The sequence below is a fragment of the Arvicanthis niloticus genome, chromosome 2 (assembly GCF_011762505.2).
Source record: "Arvicanthis niloticus isolate mArvNil1 chromosome 2, mArvNil1.pat.X, whole genome shotgun sequence".
Taxonomy (NCBI): Eukaryota; Metazoa; Chordata; class Mammalia; order Rodentia; family Muridae; genus Arvicanthis; species Arvicanthis niloticus.
In genome coordinates, this window is record NC_047659.1 from 75328149 (window position 1) to 75349941 (window position 21793).

At 41.3% G+C, this 21793-nt stretch overlaps 1 protein-coding gene across 13 annotated transcripts in view; it reads right to left on the minus strand.

Moving 5' to 3' along the window:
* Cd44 (CD44 molecule (IN blood group)) overlaps positions 1-21793 on the minus strand; it is an 87780-nt gene that overhangs the window by 35871 nt on the left and 30116 nt on the right. For 9 of the 13 annotated variants that reach the window (XM_034494006.2, XM_076929343.1, XM_034494009.2 and 6 more), the window contains exons 2-5: positions 18222-18387; positions 14544-14680; positions 8840-8908; positions 5925-6143 (exon numbers count right to left, since the gene is read on the minus strand). In XM_034494006.2, the coding sequence (XP_034349897.1) occupies positions 5925-6143; positions 8840-8908; positions 14544-14680; positions 18222-18387 (591 nt within the window). Of the gene's footprint in view, positions 1-1473; positions 1600-5924; positions 6144-8839; positions 8909-14543; positions 14681-18221; positions 18388-21793 lie in introns of all 13 variants that reach the window. The other 4 variants (XM_034494014.2, XM_076929342.1, XM_076929345.1 and 1 more) reach the window with 1 other exon arrangement.

The following is a 21793-nucleotide window of genomic DNA, read 5'->3' on the forward strand; positions in this document are numbered from 1 at the left end:
GTCACAGGCATGTGACCCCATGAACCCCAAATGCAAGAGAGAATAGAACAGGAAGAGGGACATAGAAGATGTCTTTTCACCTTTTTCCAAGGAGGATGCATATACCATAGAGACATGGCTCATAATCCTTTCCATGTCAACACTGTACTTTGCAAGGAAGAGCAGTCCATTTTAAAAAATAGTATAATAAACCAAGAAAAACAGGAAGAAATGAAGAGACCCACTGACTCCACCAATACCAAAGCAACAGACTTGATTTGAACACTCCCAAAGATTGCCAATTATGGCATCATGATGTACATGGGAATATGAAATAATAGGAACCCAAAATACCAGGATAAGTTGAAGCAAAGAAAACTGAAGCCATCAATAAAATTCCAAATACAATGATCAATAAGATTCCTTTTGCCAGCTATCAAGAAAGCCCAGTAACAATTCAAGAAGAAGCACAGCTGCAGAGCCCCTTTCCTTCCCATGGTTTGTCCTATGAAGATGTATTATACAAGTTCACAGATACAAATATTATTTTCCTTACTCTGACATTTCTCCCCCACAGCCACACATCTCAGCATTATATTAATCATTGTGATGTAGTAACTGTAGTAGAACATCATCAGGGTTTTTTTTACATGATTACAAGGATACATACATACATACATACATACATACGCATACACACATCACTTTCCCATTTCTGAATAGAGAATGCCTACTTGGAAATATGGCCATATTATCTGTCAATATAGATTAATAAGTGGAGAATTTCATATTATCTCCCATTATTATAAACCAGTGGTTATCCATCTTCCTTGTGCTGCAACCCTATAATACAGTTTCTCACATTGTGGTGATCCCTAACCATAAAATATTTTTGTTGTTACTTCACCACTGTAATTTTGCTACTGTTATGAATTTTAATGTGAGTATCTGTGCTTTCTGGTGGTCATTCAATCTCCAAAGAGATCTCAACTCACAGGTTGAGAATTGCTGTTATAGACTGATTCCTTTTGCCAACCCCCTAGGGAAAAGCTACCAAGTCAAAATACTTGAGTGCTAATGACCACATATCCTCAGAGCTTATCCTAGACACTGATATAAAGCAACAGGTCATGTCACTTCTTGGTGTTTTCAGAAAAGGTATTCAGTGTCAATTTTTTAAAAAGTCTATGCTTTTTATTCATTAGTCATTACTTTTTTCTTTTATTGATATGATCATTTGGTCCGTAGATGTCTTTTTAGAGGTCATCTCTTCAGTGACTCTCCTAGACCCAGGAAAACTAACCTGACTCTGTGTCCTTGTTGCCAAAGTGAAATTAAGGCATTTAGGAGACATTAGGTCCACAGGTTTCTGTGGCCACTGACACTATCAGAACCTGATGTCAGCAAGGATGCTGTCTATATATGACAGTGAACATCTATCCTTCTTAACACCTCACTGAAGACAGATGATCAGCAAAAAATATGAGAGTTTACCTGTAGTTGCTGTCGTTGTGGGCTCCTGAGTCTGAGTTGTGGCTTGTGAATTACCAAACCAAGACCATATCCAATTATTTTGTTTCTGAGCTGCTGCATGGTTTTTTGAGTACACAGTTGAAGCAACTAGATTAATTATGAAAATAGTGTTTAGTGAGATTCGCCTTTCCTCTATAAAACTTGTGTGTTCTCTGTCCTAATAGAATATATTTATTATAGAATGAGGATTTTAAAAGGGAAGTTGAGGCCACTTTTATATGTCTAGACTCCTACTATCCAGCAGAATCTCAGGACAGTATGAAGAAGGTAGATTAGGGTGTGAATTCAGTGCTTCTCGGTCTTCTACTTTATCTCTCTCAATCATATCCAGAGCCGACTCAAGCAGCAAAGTAACTCTGATGGAAAGAGATTTGCTCTTCTCTTGATGGTATCATTCAGATTGGCCACAATCTGGAAGTCTTCCGTGTAACAGAGCTTACAATGGCTTCCGTTAATTTATCTTCAGAGATTCTTTGAGGATGCTTGCATCTTTTCTGTCTGTTCAGCATTGTACCTACCCAGATAGTCTGTGACAACTGACATTTCAAGGCTCCACCCACACTCATCAACACAACTTAAACTTTATAGTTGGGTAAGAATTTTGTAGAGGGTGTGTATCTAAATTGTTGTCAGTAAATAAAACTTTCTTCAGTATCTGTCTATCACTTCCCCACATAGAGATGACCAAAGCAAAGAATTGTTGAACTCTATTTAAGTTAAAGAAAGGATAATATAAAAACATTTTGTAATTAAAAAAAATATTTCATTTGACTTTCAAGTTGAACTAACCAGAATGTCCCCCTATAGTAACAAAATAGTAAATGCTATTGGAATAATTGTCTGAATCCACTGGGATTTAAAAAAAAAAATGTTTTAGATCAAACATTTCCCTGAAATTCTGGGTTATGATCTCCACATACTGCAAGTGATTCTTGCGTACCATGGAGAACCTGTTGGATCCCATGTAAACTCCAGTTTAGAACTGGAGCATCACACATAACAAATGCCAAAGATCACATTAGTGAGAGCAGAGAGAGAAGGTAGTTACAATGCTCCCAGGAAGGCACCCACAAGAGGCTACAGACTGCCTCCTACAGAAAATTATACTCAAGATGCATAGTTTCTGGCCTCCAGAAAAATGAGCTAAGAAAAAAAATGGACATACAGAAGACAAAATGAACATTATGTCACCTTCCTAAGTGGAGCTGTATGAGAGGAGACAGTGAAAGAAGTGTCAGCCTAGCCATCAGTTTTCACTTTGCCCCACCCAAGTAAGGTCAAACAAGATGGAAAACAAATTATTCACTTGACACCCAGAAGACAGGAAATAGAGCTTGCCAAGGCAGGAGCCTATTTCCTAAATTAGTTTAGGCTTCTTGATTCCAGAGAATTCCAGATGACCAATAAGAAGGAACCGATGGCACACCTCCAGGCAGTCTCTCCCAAAAATAACATTTATAATAAGTGGCCAGTGGGATAACCCAAGCCTACAGAGCCTGTTCTTGCTAGTTTTCCCTGTTGCCACCCACTGAGCACCCTTAAGGAAGGAATGAGCTGGTTAAGCCAGGCACAGCTTCTTCCATGTCCTCAGCCAGCCCAGCTCCTGACTTCTGCCCCCCTGCATGCTGATCTGCACCCACTCCCTCTCACTGTGCCTCAGCCCTCCACCCAACAGTGGTGAGTAAGCCCTTGGGAAGCTCCTCGTTGGCTTAAACAGTAGGATTCTCCTCAGAAGCTCAGCTAGCATAACTCTATCATGCTACATACTACATTAAAGCAAACTTAAGCTGGTAGGCAAACTGGCCTCTCCTCCACACCCATTAAAAGAAATGAATAAGCCACATTTTCTGCAGAGAGAGAGAGAGAGAGAGAGAGAGAGAGAGAGAGAGAGAGAGAGAGAGCAAGCAAAGGCTCCTTTTCCCCTTAGATCCTGAGCTATGTTTTAGTTAAGTTTCAGGCACCCCTTTTCTTTGATTTCTGGGCTAGGATGATGTATCCATGAAGGAGGACCCACCTCTGACCCTCATAAACTACAGCAGTGTCTGGAGCAGAGAAGACACAATATGGAGTGAATGGACGAGAACCTCACTGACCCTGATTTCTCTTTGATATGACTCTACCACAGTTCCCACCAGAGAGGAAATGACCTGGGAGGGCATGGGAAGCTTGAACAGATATACCTTATGGACGGATGGATTCTGTATATTTGTGTATGTGTGGAGGCCACAGGTTGACATAAAGATGTTTTCCTTGACTGATGTCCACCTTATTTTTTGAGCTAAGATCTCTCACTGTACCTGAATTATTTGGCTAGACTGGCTAGGCAGCAAGCAGGAGATCTCCTGTCTCTGTTGCCCTTGTTATTAGGATTGCAGATGCATGCTGCTGTGCTCAACCCTGGGGCTCTGAGTGTTAAAATAGATCTGGTACAAAATTAGAACTTTAAGATGGATTAACTGACTGGCTAGCTTGGATGGGGAAGGAATGGTGCTTCAGGAGTGGGCTAAGGATGCTCATATAACTGGCTAATTACTTCTCTTCAAGCACATGTGAAACTCCCACCCCACACAGGTTGGGATGCCAGCTGCATTCAATCTCCAAGTGACAGAGTTTGTTCTTTTGGGGTAGGAAATAGAACTTTAGGTTAGACCTGTTCTGCTTCCTTATCAAACCACTAATTACTGTATTTGCCAACATCTGTCAAAACTGCACACCCCAATGAGAAGCACGCCTGACATAGTTGCATCCAAAGGTCAGGGATCCAAGTTGCTGCACATAGCTAGCAACATCACCTGCCTGCTCTGCACAAGTTTCTGTGGAGAAGTATTTCCCAGGACACTACAGACAAGGTGACAAATCATCAGAGAGGAAGTGACCTAGGAAGACATGAGATGCTTGAGTGGCTGTACCTCCTGTGGACAGATGGAGTCTGTGTACTTGTGCATGTGTGGAGGTTTGGGGTTGACATAAAAATGTTGTCTTGATTGCTGTCCACCTTAGTTTTTGAGATAGGAACCCTCACTGAAGCTGGAGCTCACTGACTTGACTGGGCTGGCTAGCCAGCAAGTTCTAGGTCTTCCCCTTTCTCTGTCTCTCTAGTATTGGGATTACAGATACACACTGTCATGCTCAACTTTTGGTGTAGATGCTGGAGATCCAAATACTCATGTCCCCATGTGCTTGCATGGCAAGCACGTTACCAGTTGAGCTATCTCCAAACCCCCAAAATCTGATGGTCTCTTTGTTGTTGTTTTGTTTTTTGTTTGTTTGGTTTGGTTTTTTGGAAAAGCTTCAAAGAATTTTCTGGGAATGATTAGAATCCTGCACCTGTTCGTATCACCCCTTCCCCTCACTCAGCAACCTGATAACAGAAATCTAGAGCACTGTTGGGTAAGTTCAGCTTACATCAGAGTGCTAAGGAGGCCTCCTGGCTTCTGGGTGACAATAGAATTAAAAAGGGCCCTATCTTGAATATTCTCAAGCCAGTACATTCCTGTAAAACTATGAAAAAGCCAGAGTTCCACCCTTCTGAGTTTCAACCAGGAGATGAGAAAATCCACACCATACTAGGAGACCCAGTGAAGACAGTCTTAGCTGCTCTTTTGGGTCTGAATAATCCTCTGCAGAAGGAGCCCAGCTATCTGAAACCTTGTTCTAATACAGACCATAGAGGAAGTGCAAAGAGGGAAGTAGAGGAAGCTCTGAGCCCCTTCCTAACAGAGCCCAGCTGCACAAACTCAATGCTGCAAGGGCAGCCTTCCCTGCTGTTACCCACAGATACCCAAAGAGCATTAGGGTCTTCCCCCACCGACTGCAAACCAGAATGCTGCAGCTGACAGGTGATTAAAAAAAAAAAAAAAAAAAAAAACCCTCCACTTTTGGTGCCTTGGGGGGGAAAAGAATAGTTTGAAAATTAGGGTTGAAAATTAGGGTTAAGAAATATGGATATTACACAATCAGAATCCTAAGAATGGATCTTTTAAGGTGTTAATGAAGCATAGACTCTACAGTCCTGACTTTAACAGAACAGTTTTCTCTATAGTGTAAAATGACAAGAATGAAGCAAGCAACATTACAAATTATTTCTGCAACAGGTCTGAGGCGTTCTTCAGTCCTTAGGAACAAGAGAAAAGTGGCACCTTCCTGAGGAAACCTGTCTGATATGGCATTCCTCATCCCAGGGTAAGAGGTTCAGAGGTGAAGATGAAGGATGTGGGCAGGGGAGTAGAAGCCAGTGCACAATGACCAGGAGCACTGACAGGAACAGGAGCTGGGCTCCCTAAATGATCTCACCCACATCTAGATGCTAGGGATGGTAGAAAACAGACCCTGGGGTGTGCATTACTCAGGAGAGCCATTGGCATTCTGTCCAAGAACTGCTAGAGGAAAACCCAGGATTCCCTTCTCCTTACTGGTGGCCGAGGTGCTCCCGATAAAGTTGTCATCCTGGTCTCCAGTAGGCTGTGTAGTGGGAAGGTGGGTGTGGAAAATGTAGCCTTCTGAGGTGCTCGTCTCAATGGTGGATCCGCTGCTGAAGTCATCATCTATAGTGTTAGAGGCATCGATGTCTTCTTGGTGTGTTCTATACTCGCCCTTCTTGCTGTAGCGGGTACCATCACGGTTGACAATAGCTGAGGGAGATACAGATGCACTTTTAGAACTTCATAATGGATTGTCCTATGACATGACATTAAAGCTACTTTCTTTTGCTTTAAAAAACAATCTGTCTGTCCAGTGCTCACATAGAAAGGGTAAGATGTTGAGATAATTCACCCTCCTTGCCCACATACTCTGGAAATGAGGAGGAGAAAGTTGAAGTACCGGGGAGTTCCCATATTTAAATCTGAGCTTTGAAGAGCTTTAGGCAAGGTGACCCTGTGAGCTTTAGTTTCTTCCTTAGTAAAGGAATGGCCCAGCCTTCTGGATGGGGTTGTCATGAGCTGCACATGATTCATTGTTATTAGCGTTCAACATGGTAGTCAAAATAAGAAAAGGCTCAATAAGTGACACTTCTGCCACCCTATACAGTCCCTTCTGAAATACGTGTACATTTTGTTACTGTTAATTTCATCCAACCCCAGAACGGATTTGAAATAGTAATTTGGACTCCACACAAAAAAAGCATATATTTGCAATCCATTAGAAAGATTCTTTTTAAAAGGTAACTTTTGTCAATTTAATCATCACCCTCCCCTATCCCCCTCGTTTCTGGCTAGAAAACCGGTTTGTCTAAATACTGACAGAGCTCCAAACATCCTCAGGAAAATTCAATTTTAAAATTAACAAACATGTATACATGTATACATGTTTGTATATATATATATATATATATATATATATATATATATATATATATATCTTAGAGAGAGAGAGAGAGAGATCAGAATCTTTGGTTTGATAAGAAAGCAACTAGAATGAACCAGAAGAGAAAAAGTAGAAATGAAATCAATTAATTTTCCATTCTTAAAACCTATTTTCTGCCTTAATCCTCAGCCATTTGCTACACACGGCTACTTGTGCACTTTGCCAGAAATTGTTTTGGCTGAATTGCATGTGTGGTACCAAGGATTCCTTTGTTTCACTTACCTACCTTGCTTAAATGAAACTCTCAGTTGGAAAAAATTTCAACATCTCAGTTACCCTGAACATCAAGCCAAGGCAATTTATATTGTCTTATCATTTTAAAATATTTACTTAATGTTTGTGAGTGTGTTTTGTGTGAGTTTATATGTACCATGTGTATGCAGGAGCCCACAGAGGCTGGAAGAGCATGTTAGATATTCTTGAACTGGAGTTACAGGCAGTTGTGAGCATCCATGTTGATGCTGGGAATTGAACCCGGGCTGTATGCAAACACAATTAATACTCTTAACACTAAGACATCTTTCCAACCTCCAGACAGTCTACAAAGAATGGAGGTTTATTTGGATTGTGGCCCTTGAGTCTAGGCTGAGAAGTCCAAGAATAGTGTCTGCTAGGGATCTACTGCAGGTCCACTCGCTGCATCCTATGGCTGAGGGTATCACATCGAGACACAGCAAGAGAGCCAACTCAGGCCTTTCTCCCTCACCTTATAAAGCTACTGATGTCGGCAGGCTTCATCCTCTTTACCCTATCCAGTCCTAACTACTTCTCAAGGACCTCAATTCCATTTCATCTTGACGTGTAAAATCGGGAGTTACATTTTTCAATGCATGAATTCTTGGCAGGTGTGCAGGGCACATATTCAAACCATGGTATTGATAAAACTTACAATAACCTGGACTTTGGAGAAAATTTTTAGAAACCATGGAAACTGAACATTTCTCAAGCATCTGATGTGGCCCAAGTGTTCATGAGACACATTAGAGTTGCATGATAATTCTTATATGTTGTATCATTATACACAAGAGAAAACTGAAGGTTAGGGAAAGTTGTTGCTCTAATATCACATGGTAGCTGTTGGGATACAAAGCATCCTGCAGCTGCTACAGGCACAGGCCAAGTGGCTGGATTTACACAGTTTGGGAAGGCATCCCATTACTGCTGCCCCTATGTCCATATCCTCGCTGGAAGCTAACTCCAAGGAAGCGGAAGCGGAAATCAGCTTTTTCCAACATTGCTCTTCTTCCCAACAAGAGGGGGCACAGAAGCAAAGCCTCTAGGCTTATAAGTTAACTTGTTGGAAAGATCTGAGGAGGGTTTTCCATCTTCTAAATTGGCACATGTAATTTTCTATAGATGATCTGAGGTGGATGTGGCATAAATGGTATTGAAACTCACATCAGGAAGCCTGTGTCCATCATAAATCATGTACAACAGCTTTACAACCAGAGAATTCCCAAGTGGAAGTCTCCACCCTTGAGACTGATTTACTCTCTATTAGACAGAGCACAGCTCAGATGCACAGTCTTCTACAGCTATAAGTTGAAAATATTATTTACTTTTTCTTTCACTTTAAATTGATTTTTAAGGTTGCCCTCAATTTATGACCAATGATGTTGACTGTTCATTTGCAATCTCTTTTGCAAAGCAAATGTATTTTAAGTAGGAGAGAGTCAACCACAAGAAAAACAATCAAGTATACTATAGTGCTGTGGAATACACAAATTGGTTTCCAAACTGTGGAAGTGAGTTTCAAATGACTGATGTTTTAGAAACGGGACATGGGGTAAATCAGAGAACAGTTTCAAGCCAGCATGGGAAATGGGAGTGGGTTCGTGTAATCACAGCTGTTCTTCCCTTAGGGATACAACTTAATAGGCTATGCGAATATTAACAATGAGAACACATCAGATGACTTCCCCAAGAACAAGACAAATCACCAGAGATGAGAAGGGGTACGTACTTATGGTAACTGGTCCATCAAAGGAATTGGGTAGGTCTGTGACTGATGTACAGTCTTCTTCAAGAGGAGCTGTGAGGAAGGAAAACAAGAGTATGAAATAAAAATAAATAATTTAAACAAACTTCACAGTTGATGTGTCCTTTTAGTCAGTTAGAATAATGTTTACTCGAATTTATCCTAAATAACTTTCTTTCCCGAAATTTGGTAAATCCAAAAGGGACACCCCTTTGTAATGTGCTCTTACAATCTTATTTGACTTCAAAAGTTTCAATAAACTTACTATTCCCATCACAGCAACTGCATTCATTAAGAAAGGCACGTGTCCTAGGTCAGCTGTGTAGACAACTTGTAATCCAAGAGCTGGGATAAACACATTGGGCTATCCCAGAACAGTGGGAGGCAGGTATTCTGTGTCTGCACTGTAGCTGTTTCGTGTTTAATTAGAAATAAGACAGACATAGGCTCATCTCTAATTAAGTATACCATTAGAGGGGATTCAAAAACTCTTTCCAATTAAAAAAGAAATATGTAATCATTGTGAGAAAAGTTAAAATGAAGGCATGTATAAATGATCATGAAAAATAATTTATAATCTCAGATATCAAATTGGGTGATGAGAAACTGGTGAACACATACAATCGGCATGAATATCGAAAGACTCTGAAGATTAAAACATTATCAATGGATTTACCTGATAATCAAAATATATAGTAAGTAACAAATCCCATCTTGTATTAAAAAATTAATGGCTTCATTAGTTTGGCTAATATTATGAGTGCTTTCTCCATATGCAGGGCTTCTCAGTGTCCAGCTAGGGCTGGCCACCTTTGACATGGACACTCATGCTGTCTTAGCATATATCATTTGGCTCCTCTTCTCTTATCTTCTATTTATCTTTTACCCTGATCCCTTCTCTCTGATTCCATGCTGTGATTTGGGCTAGCTGGTCACCTGCAGGGCAGGTGTTTCTCATCGCCTTCTGGCCAGTTCTGCCTGATACCCTCAGAAGCCAGGACTGGTGTTTTACCTTTCATGTTATCTCCTAAATCCTAAAAGCAAACAAGGTTGTCTTAACTACCACCCCAGTCATGCCTTGATGCTCAGTGCCCATCAGTTACTACAGAGCTCTCAAACCCCAGAGAGCTATAAATGATGTTGCTTTAATGTGATGGTTGGTTCCATTTGTATACTTTAGGGCTAGCCCCCCCCCCCCCTTGTTTGTTTTTCTGAAACACAGGCTGTTCTTACTCTCGTAGTTATCCTGCCTCAGCCTCTTGAGGGCTGGAGTTACAAGAGTGTTTCCATAACACTGCATAACAGCTTTTATAGTAAGCATTTCCACTAAAATGTTAAACAAAAATTTGTTAGGTTAGTTTCTTCTGGAGATGCTTCCTGACAAAGATGAAAGAAGAAAGATATTAGTTGGTGGGTGGATACATATAGACATGTGTGGAGGTTTGGAGGGACAGAGGCAGGCAACTGTCAGACAACTGTCACAAGGAAGGCAGATCACAAGCATTTTTAAGTTCCCTGTCATAAACTGTTGCACACTCAGAACACAGGCAGAAACAAGTAGTTGGGCAAATAAGTAGTGGTTGCTTATCGGTAACTAGAAACCAAATAGAAAGGGTTTTTTTTTTTTTTTTTAATCCAATCAGTTTTTTTTAAACACAAAGGATGTGACTGCTGTAGACATTCAATAGTAGAAGAGTGGGTTTTAGGAAAAGCACTCTTGCTATAAGAAAATTCATAAAGAGAACCTTTAAATGAACAAATCACTGATAGCAAGGCCAGGATTCCATCCCTTCCCGACACCTGTCACCATTGCATATCGGCTTTGCATTTCTTCTTCCTGTGCACCATGATCTAAAATTCTCTTGCCCATTTTACCTTATAGCAATTCATATGGTTCTCATACCCACCTCCTGCTTGTCAACCCACCACAGAGATGTGTGGGCTCTACAAAATGAGTACTAAGTTCATCTGCTTGGCCCAAAACATTGTGAGAGAACAGACTCTTAGCAGATATTTGTCAAATGAGAGGAAAAGAGAGGAAAGATTTAAATTCTCCAAGAAGGCACATCTAACACGGTAACTCCTAAATGGACCACAAATATTAACAGAGACCTAGAAATAAGCCTGAAAAGCAATGATCTGAGTAGTGATTATAGAACATTGGTTCATCCACTCTTTCTAAGGGCCACTCAACATATGCAGACCAGGTCATGGAAGAAGAAAAAAGTTGGGGGGAGGGAAGCAGCCAAAGATGAACCTGCTCCTATCCCTGATTCTAAGGAATTCACAAGGTCTTAGAAAATAATATTTCTATAACTCTTTATTCCTTAAAAATATTCTTCAAAACCCCCTTATTTAAAAGTAAGGACAATATAAGCTACTGGGGAGATTTGGGAGGTATTATTCTCTTTGTCTTGGGGCTGAGCCAATCTGTGAGATGTTTCTAGTATCCAAATGTGGACCATCCCCAGAAATGGGCCTGTGAAATTTCCTCGCACAAAGTTGCAATGGATAGACAACAAACAGTCAACAAAACTGAGGCTGGTCTGTCGGTTATGAGAGTGTTCACACAGAGCCTCCTCATGCTCCATTTCACCTACCATTTCATACACTAGTTTAATCTAGCCAGGATGCCAAGATGCACGGTGACCCAAATATGCACCATATTCATTCATGCCCATGTCCACTCTTGTGACCTCATTAGACGGAACTTCAGTCTCTGAAGCAAGGCACAGCTGTGAGAATAACTGAGCACGGGGGTGGGGGTGGGGGGCAGGGGGGTTATTGAATAAATAGTGAACTGGGCTTCCCTGGGGCTGTATTCTCAGGATATTTGGCTCCACTAGCTCTAAAGGGTGGATACAATTATTCAGTTTAGGTGCCAAACTCTGGGTAACAGCTAGAAAGGCACTTCCTCCAGGGTTGATAACTTATAGGTGTTCCATGAATAAATTCACTCAAATAAATGAGTGAATGGACAAGTCACAAATGTCAAATCTGCTCCTCAATTCTACCATAAGAAGAGAATGAGACATCTTACTGAAAGCAAGCTTTAAAACATGAACATGAATGCATCTGTGTCCCTTCACCAGAAGTCACCAGGCTCATTCATGTCAGGTCTTAGATACTGAGAGATGAGGCAGAAAAAAAAAAATCACAAAGCCTTTCCTTCAAGCTGACTTATTTTTCATTGGGAAGCCATAGAAATATGAGCAGGCTTTTAAGCTTGTAGAAGTTATCTGCTATAGTATTTATTGCTGCTTCCTCCCCCTGTTGCAGGTTTCTGTGGCTCCCTTTCCCTGAGATCTCCTGCTTGCAGTCCTTGGGCTAGGTCGAGTCTAAAACTCTTCCTAAGAAGTTCTTGGCAGGGAGCTGGGCACTGCCAGGATCTTTAGCTCACTCACTCTGGCATCCAGGATATGCAAAATGTTTATCCCCAGCTATATTTATTCCTGTCTCTCCTTTCTGTATTTTCTATATTATAGCTTCAAGAAGGTTGTTAATTCCTTTAAGATAAGAAACAGTTTCTGGTTCTTTCATATCTCCAATATAGTTTGCCCAATAGTGTGAAGATACTTCTGATAAATATTATCTTTGAACTTAAATGGAAATTATAAAACTTATCAATATCAAGTCCATGTGGAAAATGGAAAAAAAAAAGAGGGGGGGAACACTATATTTTTAAATGTTACTACTTTTAACAGTCATTTGGCAATAAAGCAGACCTCTAGTACTTGTTCTGGTTTTCAACTGAACTAACACCTGCCTCTCTAAGGAGACATTCATCAACACCATGGACCCCTATGCTAGGGATGGACATAAACTCACAGGCAACAGGAAGGGTAGGAAGAAGAGCCGCAGTAGTTGTTTGCCTGGATCACTTCAACTCTTGGCCATAAAACAATATGTGCTTTTGCCTGTTTCAATTATGTTTCTCAGAACCTTAACTCAAAGTGACACTGACTTGTAAAACACCGGAGACTGTGTGGGAACACAGTTGTGTGGTTTATTGCATATATTCACTGGACAAGATTCAGCAGGAGAAACAAAGCCAGAACTCAGAGACTGTGAGCAGAAGGCAGGACCACATCAAGGTGGGTCCTTGCCACCTGTCCAGTTCCTTTACTCCTGACCCTGTGCACCAAGATGAAAGAAGCTAGGCCCAGGGTCCTCTTTGTCTACCTCCTGTTTATCCATTTGAGTTTTGGGTCATGTTATTGAGTATGGACAGTGTCCTGTCTAGTTTCTGGTGGAAGTTTCCCATTTTGATCAAACTCCATGTGGTTTTTGTTAATATAATAGGGGCAGGTAAACTTTCTGTGGATATTTCTCCTTGTTTTATGTTTGTGTCTCTCCATGCCCCATATATACTCGAAATAATTCACTGGGTTCATGTGCTGTGTTTTAACTACTCAGCCTCAATGCATACATCCTTTTTCCCAAAATTCTAGATTCCCCCTCTGGATTCCCAGTGCTTATGAAATGATGGGTGGGTGACACTGACACAGCCTGGAGATACTGATGTAATCTCTCTCAGTGTCCTTGATGTCCCATGTTATCAGAAAAGTTCACACTGATTTTATATCCTACCACCATATTATACTACCTAAGGTTTCATGGAGATAAAGTCTTAAGCCACTTTCCGATCTAACATCTTCCTTCCATGTTTAAGGAAAAAATTTCAGTCCTAGAAGATGTGACAAGTTAATCTCAAAGCTTTTCCATTCCAGCCACATAATTTCAACCCTTGAAGGAATAGAAGATATAGTTTACAAACTAAGACTTTTGATTGTTGGTGTTTAAAACTTTGACATTTATGGTTTTAATTATTTTCAAATGACTGGACATTTTCAGTTCATAGAATTCTTTGATTGTGTGTGTGTGTGTGTGTGTGTGTGTGTGTGTGTGTGTGTGTGTGATGGCTTGAATTAGACTTGTAGGTACAACTTCTAAGCTCTAAGTTCATCTTGGAAAAGGTTTCCTAGGCAAAGGAGGGAGCCCGACAGATCTGTCTTCCCTTAGCGTTCTTATTCCCAATGATCTCAACTGTTGGGTAAGAGGCCTTCAAGAAGGTCAAGAGTCTATCATATCCTTCTTTCCAGTTCTCTAACTCCATTTATAAAAATACTCTCAGTCGTGTGTCTTGTACCCCCAAATTATTAATAGATGAGTGCTATGTTCCTTTAGAAAATGCTTCAATTTCCTAATACTACAAAGGGTCTAGGTACTGTTCCCCTATAACTCTCTAACCTCATTGCATGAAACCCTGTCCTCTGACCACTGAGCTTTTGCCATGCTGAATTTCCTGGTATTTGTTGGGTAGAATTAAGATGTTCCTGATGCTGGCTTCATATGGGCTTCCTATCTGCCAACAGCTCTACTCTTTTACTTTGATTGTGGCTCTTCTAAATACCTCCTCAGATGGGTACTACCCTCCCTGTTTACCTCTCAAATGGAAAGCATCCCTAAAGCTTGTGCCTTCCATTCTTATGTAAATAGTTGATATTTAATTGTTCATCATCTGCTCCATACGCGTGGCACATTAGTACCATGAACACAGGCATCTAGCGCCTCCTTCTATTGTAGAAACCCTCAGGACTCATTTTGAGTAGGAGCTTCAGGAAACTCTGCCCATGCTTCAGCCAATGCTCCCACATGCAACCCCCCAAACCATGCACTTAGAACCAACCTGAGGCATTGAAGCAATATGTGTCATAGTGGGAGGTGTTAGACGTGAGGAGGATGTACACTCCTGTGTTGTTGGCCGCACAGATAGCGTTAGGGTGGATCCTTGGGATTACCACATTTCCTTCTATGAACCCATACCTGCCAAGGAAAAACAAGAAGCAATAGACATGAACAGCTGAGATGCCATTTCATAACATCCCATCAAATGACATTTAATACTGCACAACACTTTTCTAGGGATGTTAGGAGTTCCAACAACCGGATTATGTAAAATCCAGTAACAACAGCATAGGAGAGTGAGAGAGACAAAGACAGACAGAGGCAAACCAATTTTATTTAAAGGCTGAAGATTTTTCTTGTTTTTAGATAAATATTTTTTAAAAGGTCCATGAATACAAAACAATAGTTCCATATAAAATGTAAGGTCAGTGATATCCTTGAAAGCATCAGGAAGCCTGGGTTACAGAAGAAAGAAGTTACACTGTAAGACTTGACACCAAATTAGCTTTATATATTTTTTAAAATGGCATAAAATAACCCAATCTCCCAGGATACCAAGTGAATTGGCCTTCTGTTCAGTCTAAGACTCCAGACCTGCCTTATTTTCCCATCCTCCTCTTCTTTCCTATCCTCATCTTCTCCCTCAGGACTCTAATTTATTTACCCCACTATTGCCAGCATGAAGCCTTGCTCCTGCGCTGAGCACATGGCATGTCTGGCTTTGTGACCAAGATAAATTTGCTATCATTGAGCTGAGAGCAACAGCAATTATGGAATTAGATGGCAGTGGCTCACTTAACAAAGTTCTCAAGTAAAACACACTCCCACACCCGTCTAGGCGTTTCTGGGAGTCTGTTAGGTCTGGGGGCCTTTTCTGATCCAATGCACATCATTACCATCCTCAGAAGCACCCTAGTGGCCATAACAGAGATATAAAATGTCTCAAAACACAGATGTGGGCTGAGAAGATGTTACTTGAAGGAAAACCCGCAAGAGAACAAAGAGGGAGATGCTAAATCAGCAGGGTTTGAGGAGTAAGATGCAAGCTCCAGTACACCTTCTCTTCCTTCTTCTAGCCTCTTCTGCAGGGGCAACAGAACTGACAGCAGCACCCTGCAAGACCTGTGGCAATGAGCATGACTTGGAAGCTCCTAAGCTCCAAGTCTCTCATTATGTGGGTGTTGCAGTGGAAACTGAATGACTAACTCCCCATCCAAACTGACAGACTGGTTTCCCCATAGTCTCTCTAGCTCAGTGCTGGGAGGGCACACAATTAAACGTTAATAAGTTCTCATGGACCTGAGAGCTGCCACTAGTCAGGGTGGGGCAGATAAGACAGAAGTCGTTGCTGAGGCTTTGGCCGAGCCTGTGAGATGATTCCTTCTGTCTTTTGGCAGATATCCTATTCCTTAGCTACCTGAAGCAAATTATGAAAGTGAGTTTTGAAACACTTAATACCAGTTATGGGTGCGATGACAGATCTCTGAAGCAGAGGGCTTTTTTCTTCCTGTTTTCTAAATAATACTCAACAGTGAAACTTCCACATTATGTTGACAAATTATGGACATGTATACGTATACACACACACCACACATGTGTGTGTGTGTGGTGTGTGTGTGTGTGTGACATTCTAGAATTAAATTCTCTTGGTAGTTACTATGATTTTTCACCACATCACTCTACCTGACACTTATATGTGCATGTACTCTATGTGAATTGGGGACATTAAAATTTCTATATGTGTACATGGCCTCCATTAGTAACTGTCAACAAGGAGGAAAGACATTTAACAAGTCCTTGCATCCTCTCCCTTTATCCTCTGTCCCTTGGGAGAGCTTGGTCATTATGCTCAAACAGATCACATGCAGACTGGGACTCATCTAAGTACAGTGTGACCCATGACAAGCTGTGAGGCTAGGTTGCTTCCTCTACAAAATGTCTTAGAAATAAACAGAGCAGTTTAAGGATTAAGCTAAAGGATGCCTTTGGGATTCTCCTAGCAGCTCAACATTCTGTAGTTTTTTCCCCTCTGGCTCTCAACGGGTGACAAAACAAAACAAACAAACAACCCCCCCCCCCAAAAAAAACCAAACAAACAAAGCCCTATTTCACAAGTATGTCTTAACTGCATTTCACAACCATGGACCAGCTTCCTAAAACCACTTTCCTAGCACAGTGACCTAGTCAGACCTCATTTTAAAACATAGCCTTGGGAGTGGAATAAACGTTTGGCTAACCAGCTATCCTTCATGAAGCTAATGAGTCAGGACCTATAGCTGTGGAGCTATCAGTCCTTCATTAACATCCCTCAGAGGTAGCTCTGGACAGCTACAGACAGATGCCTAGCTAGTGTTACTCAAGAGAACACTCTTAAACAATGAAAACAATCTCTACATAATCTATGCCATTTGATACAACAGCCACCAGGGAATTGAAACTCAGCTAGTGCCATCAAAAAACTCATTTTCATATAACTTAATTTTAATTAACTTAAATGTAACTCACCACATGTGACTCATGGTTACTACATTAGGCAGAGCAAGAGTCTCAGTTGCCACTCAAGAGGTAGGGGCCTGAGTCTGTAACTAAGGGCTGGAGACAGATGCAATTAACTTACATTTAATAGCTTCCATGAAGAGGACTACACTAGACTTTCTAAAAGCATTGCTTGCATTGTGTGGGCACACATGTGGGCACGGAAGAGAAAGGAACTACACTGCCTAAACTATAGGCTGGGGCGGGGATTCATAGCACTTATGAAGACTCTCTAGTTCTTCTAGTGAAATCAAACCACACTAATTACTCAACTGAGGTTCTCACTAAGCCCCTCTTCATGTACACTACTGACCACAAAAGAAGTATACATACACACACACACACATACACATTGTAGAGGCAGGAAACATAAAATATGTATATGTATAAATGTATATAACATATATATATTATGTGTGTATATATTATATATAGTGTATATAATGTATGTGTATAATATATAGTATTATGTAATATAATATTTATGTATAGTCATAAATAATATAAATTATATATATAAAATGTTCCCTGCCTCTAGCAATTATCCTGGAACAGAATGATTTGACGAAGGTCCTCTGGGGCCCTGTATACCTTGTAAAAGACTTTTCAAGGCTTCTAATAATAACTTTAATGTAAGACAGCTTTAAAACTTCCATATCTTTTTACTTAATTTGTCAAACCATAGCAACATAGAAGCTCAACATAAAAGCTCAGAGAGAGGCGGGGGAGAGAGTGAGAGGTTTGAAGAACGTGCTTTGTATCAAGTCTGCACAGCCAAGACTCTGCCAGCTACCTATTTATTTTAAACACTGTTATTTGGCTTGCATTTTCTTGTGGTTCCGATTATGATACTGAATGCTTCTTCAAAGCCAGGAGAGTGCTACAGGAGCACATTAGGCAAGAGGGTTGCAACTGATATGACCCTAATGGCTTCCTCTGGCCTCCCTCCCTATGATTCACAAAGGTGTCTTTAGCCGACTTTAAATTCCAGTTGTCATACCGGTTTCAGTTTGACTTGGCTAAATTAATAGGTAGGGCTGCCTCTTTAGGGAAGAACTCATTCAACTATCAGGGAGGAGCCTTCCAGCCATAAGTCCCACCCTGCTCCAGTGGGCTTTTCCCATTGAAGGTACTGGTCTCTTACCTGCATGTTTCAAACCCCTTGCTCAGGGCCAACTCCATCTGGGCCATCGTGGGCAAGGTGCTGTTGAAAGCCTGGCAGAGGTCAGCTGCCTCAGTCCTGGAGATACTGTAGCGGCCATTTTTCTCCACATGGAATACACCTGCGTAACGGCAGGTTATATTCAAATCTGTGGGAGGAAATGGAAATGTTAGAGTCTTTTGCATAAATAATTTGCATGAAGCTAGATCAATGGTAAGAAGTGCTTGCTTTTAAGTGAAGACATTAAAAAAGCCAAAAGGGGCCTTGGGAGAAGCCAAACAGCAGGCTGGGGTGATGGCTCAGCCAGTGAAGTGCTTGCCTTACAAGTATGAGAACCTGAATTTAATCCCTCAAAATCCACATATAAAAAGCTGGGTATGGTGGCCAGCATTTGTAATATTAGGGTTGGATTGACAGGTGGATCCTATAGGCTCACTGCCAAACCAGCTTAGCCTTCTTGGTGCATTCCAACCCAATAAGAGACCTTCTGAGGAATGAAAGCCAATGTTTTTCTCTTGCCTCAAATGCTTGTATAAGCAGACACACAAATGTGAACCTACACACACATGTACACCCATGCATAAACATGAATACACATGAAAACCAACTAATTGCACATGGTATCTCACACTTGAAATTCCACACTTGGGAAGCTGAGGCAGGAGGATCACCTAAGTTTAAGACCAGCCTGGGCTACATGGTGAGTTCAGGTTAACAACAAGGTAGGACCTTATCTCAGAAATAACAACACAAATCCAAATAAACATCACTACTGACATAGCCTTCCAAACTCACTTTGGCTTTCCAGAGATAGATCAAACTTAAATCTGAGATATGACATTATAAAGGACCCTCAAATCTGAGGTATGATACCATAAAGGACCCCCATTCTTAAAGAATCTTCATCAATAAAGAATTTTTTAGGCCCATTCTTTAAATTAATATAAACTCATAGGAAAGAAACAAAATAAAATCCAGGGCAGTAATGAAGGAATACAAGCCAACTAACTAAGAAAACTACACACACACACACACACACACACACACACACACACACACACACTCGTGTGCACACACAGCAGTATTTGGGACTCTGTTTCCCACTTCTTGAATTATGACCGCGTTTCCACAATCAGCTGGTGTTCCTCCTTACCTTATCACTCCTAACACTATATATTCAGCTGCACCCAGAATAAACTTCCTTCTGGTCAAGAACAATGTGATCTGGCTATGGTTTCTCACTCCCTCTCTAGCCTGGGAGCTGCTGGCTCTGCTCCAATTTCAAAGTTGTCCCTCAACTTCATTAGGCACTCTGAACTCCTTCAGGCCTGAAAACACAGCCTTGCTTTCTTTTTTATGTGGAATGCTCTGTCCTTACAGTGGTAGGGATGGTTCAAAATTATATTTGGAATTGTCACTCCACGACATTTTCTCTCAGCAGTGACTGAGGTGCCTGACTCTGGGTCTGGAGACAGAAAAAAAGTGGTTTTAACCCTGACTCAGGACCCTCCAAAGCTCAAGTCATTTGGCAACAAGCAAACTGAAGCTAGAGACAGGAGTCGCCAAAGGAAGTGACTGTTTCTATCTAGAGCCACATGCTCTGCCTGAACCCCCACTTTGTTCTGTGTTTCATATCAGAGTAGATTGTAGTGGGAGAGGAGGGTTTTTTTTCCCCCTAAATTGTTCCTTGATGTCCCACACTCCTAGGGTTCTGTCATTCGTACCCTAAAAAATAAGCTTTGCATATATATTTAAATGTCAAGAAACAGAAGCTGGGGGGAAATAAAGCAACTTGCACAAGTCCTCAGCTTTTAGTTGGCTGCGGTGGGAACTCCTCTCAGTGTTTGATCCCCTTACGCAGTGTTTTGAACCAGCTTCCCATGTGCCAAGAAGGTCCTTTGTGTTTAGAACAGAGGAGAGACACACCTAAACAACTGTTTCAAGATGACAAAAGTGGGCCTATTACTATGAAACTGTGCAGGTGACAGTTTCCTCCTTCTAGAGCAGGAAGCAGATTCTGAAGTATCAGACGGATGCAAAACCAAGAAAGAAGGTGCCTTTAAGAAGGCATAAGCTGATGTCAGTTGGCTTCTTTTCCTTGGTTTCTGTTGTCAGCAAGCAGGTACGATAAAAACAAACAAACAAACAAACAAACAAACAAGCAAACCAAAAAACAAAAAGCCATGAAACACTAGAACCAGAGGAATAAAGAAAGGGCGCTCTGTGCAGTTAATTGCTTATCTACGGGGCCCAGTGTGCTCTCGACAGGCACTCGTGCAATTCTTGGCGGGTGAAGCAATGAGCACACAGAGGAAGGAAATGCACAAGGTCCCTTTGAAATGCTATTTATTTTTACTGACATTTATTTTACTGACTGCAGCTTTGGTCTCAGTTGACCAGTTTCACAAAGAGAACCTGTCACTCAGAGAGACAGCCCTTCCAGGGCCTCTCCCGGCTCCAGCATACATAAGAAAAAAGAGAAATGTTTAAATCAGCTTCTTGTAGGTAGTGCTGCTAGGGTGACTTCAGTCAGATGCCACCTGCCAGCTCCTGGCCCAGGTGGTTGCTGTCAACTCCTAGTTTAAAAATAAAGGCAGGGGCTTGGACAATGGTTTGGAGATGAGAGGCAGTTTCTTTCTTATGAAAATCAATTCTAGCTTACCACCTGGCAGATTGAATATGCAAATGTAAGAGAGCCCAATGCAAGCTGTGCCTTTTGAGTAAAATCCCTTGCGTTCCATGTGCAACAACCAATGTGACTTTTAGGACAGTGTGTGGACACATGGTGGTTATTTGCTAAGTGTGCCTGTAATTAACTATGTATGTGCATGGACCATCAAGGGCAGAATAAGACAGACAAACTCAGCCTTCACCTTGCTACCTTAGCCAGGGACCTGACATACTCCCAGCATCTGAAAAGGGCTGCTGGGTAAATAAAAAATTCTCAGAAAATATTAAGTACAAGCTTGTGTTTATTTTAATCTTGTGAGACAGAATCCAGCTCCTAACCCTCATGGCACTTGAACACTTAAGAATTACAGTGATGATGCCCCAGACATCAAGACCAACTACCATGCTGGATCACTCTTGCCTTAAAATGGGTCAAACCTTCAGCTCTGTATATTATTTAAGTCCTAGCAATTTATGAAGGCATTCAGACTCTCCAAGAACGGTAGTAGTAGCGAGTACTTGTGTAGATGCCAGGCACTCTTACAAGCATTTTAGAAGGGCTAACTAATCACCTTAAAACACCTATAAGAGGCAGGTAATATTAATCACCACTTTCCAGAGAAAGAAACTGAGTCACAGAGAGTAGAGACTATGGAAACATTCCTGAGATCACTGAGATCACTGAGCTGCGATGGTGACGCAGATATTCAGATGCACCTGAACTGGGATCCTGGGATCCACAAGCGTCACCACTACCTTCTTCTCCTAACCCCAATGTAGGTAACTCTCCTGCTTCTTTATCCCACCAGTGTATAGCAAACACTATTCTCATCATGAAAGGAAGGGTGTGATAAGAGCAGCATGGACCACAGATCATCTTCAGC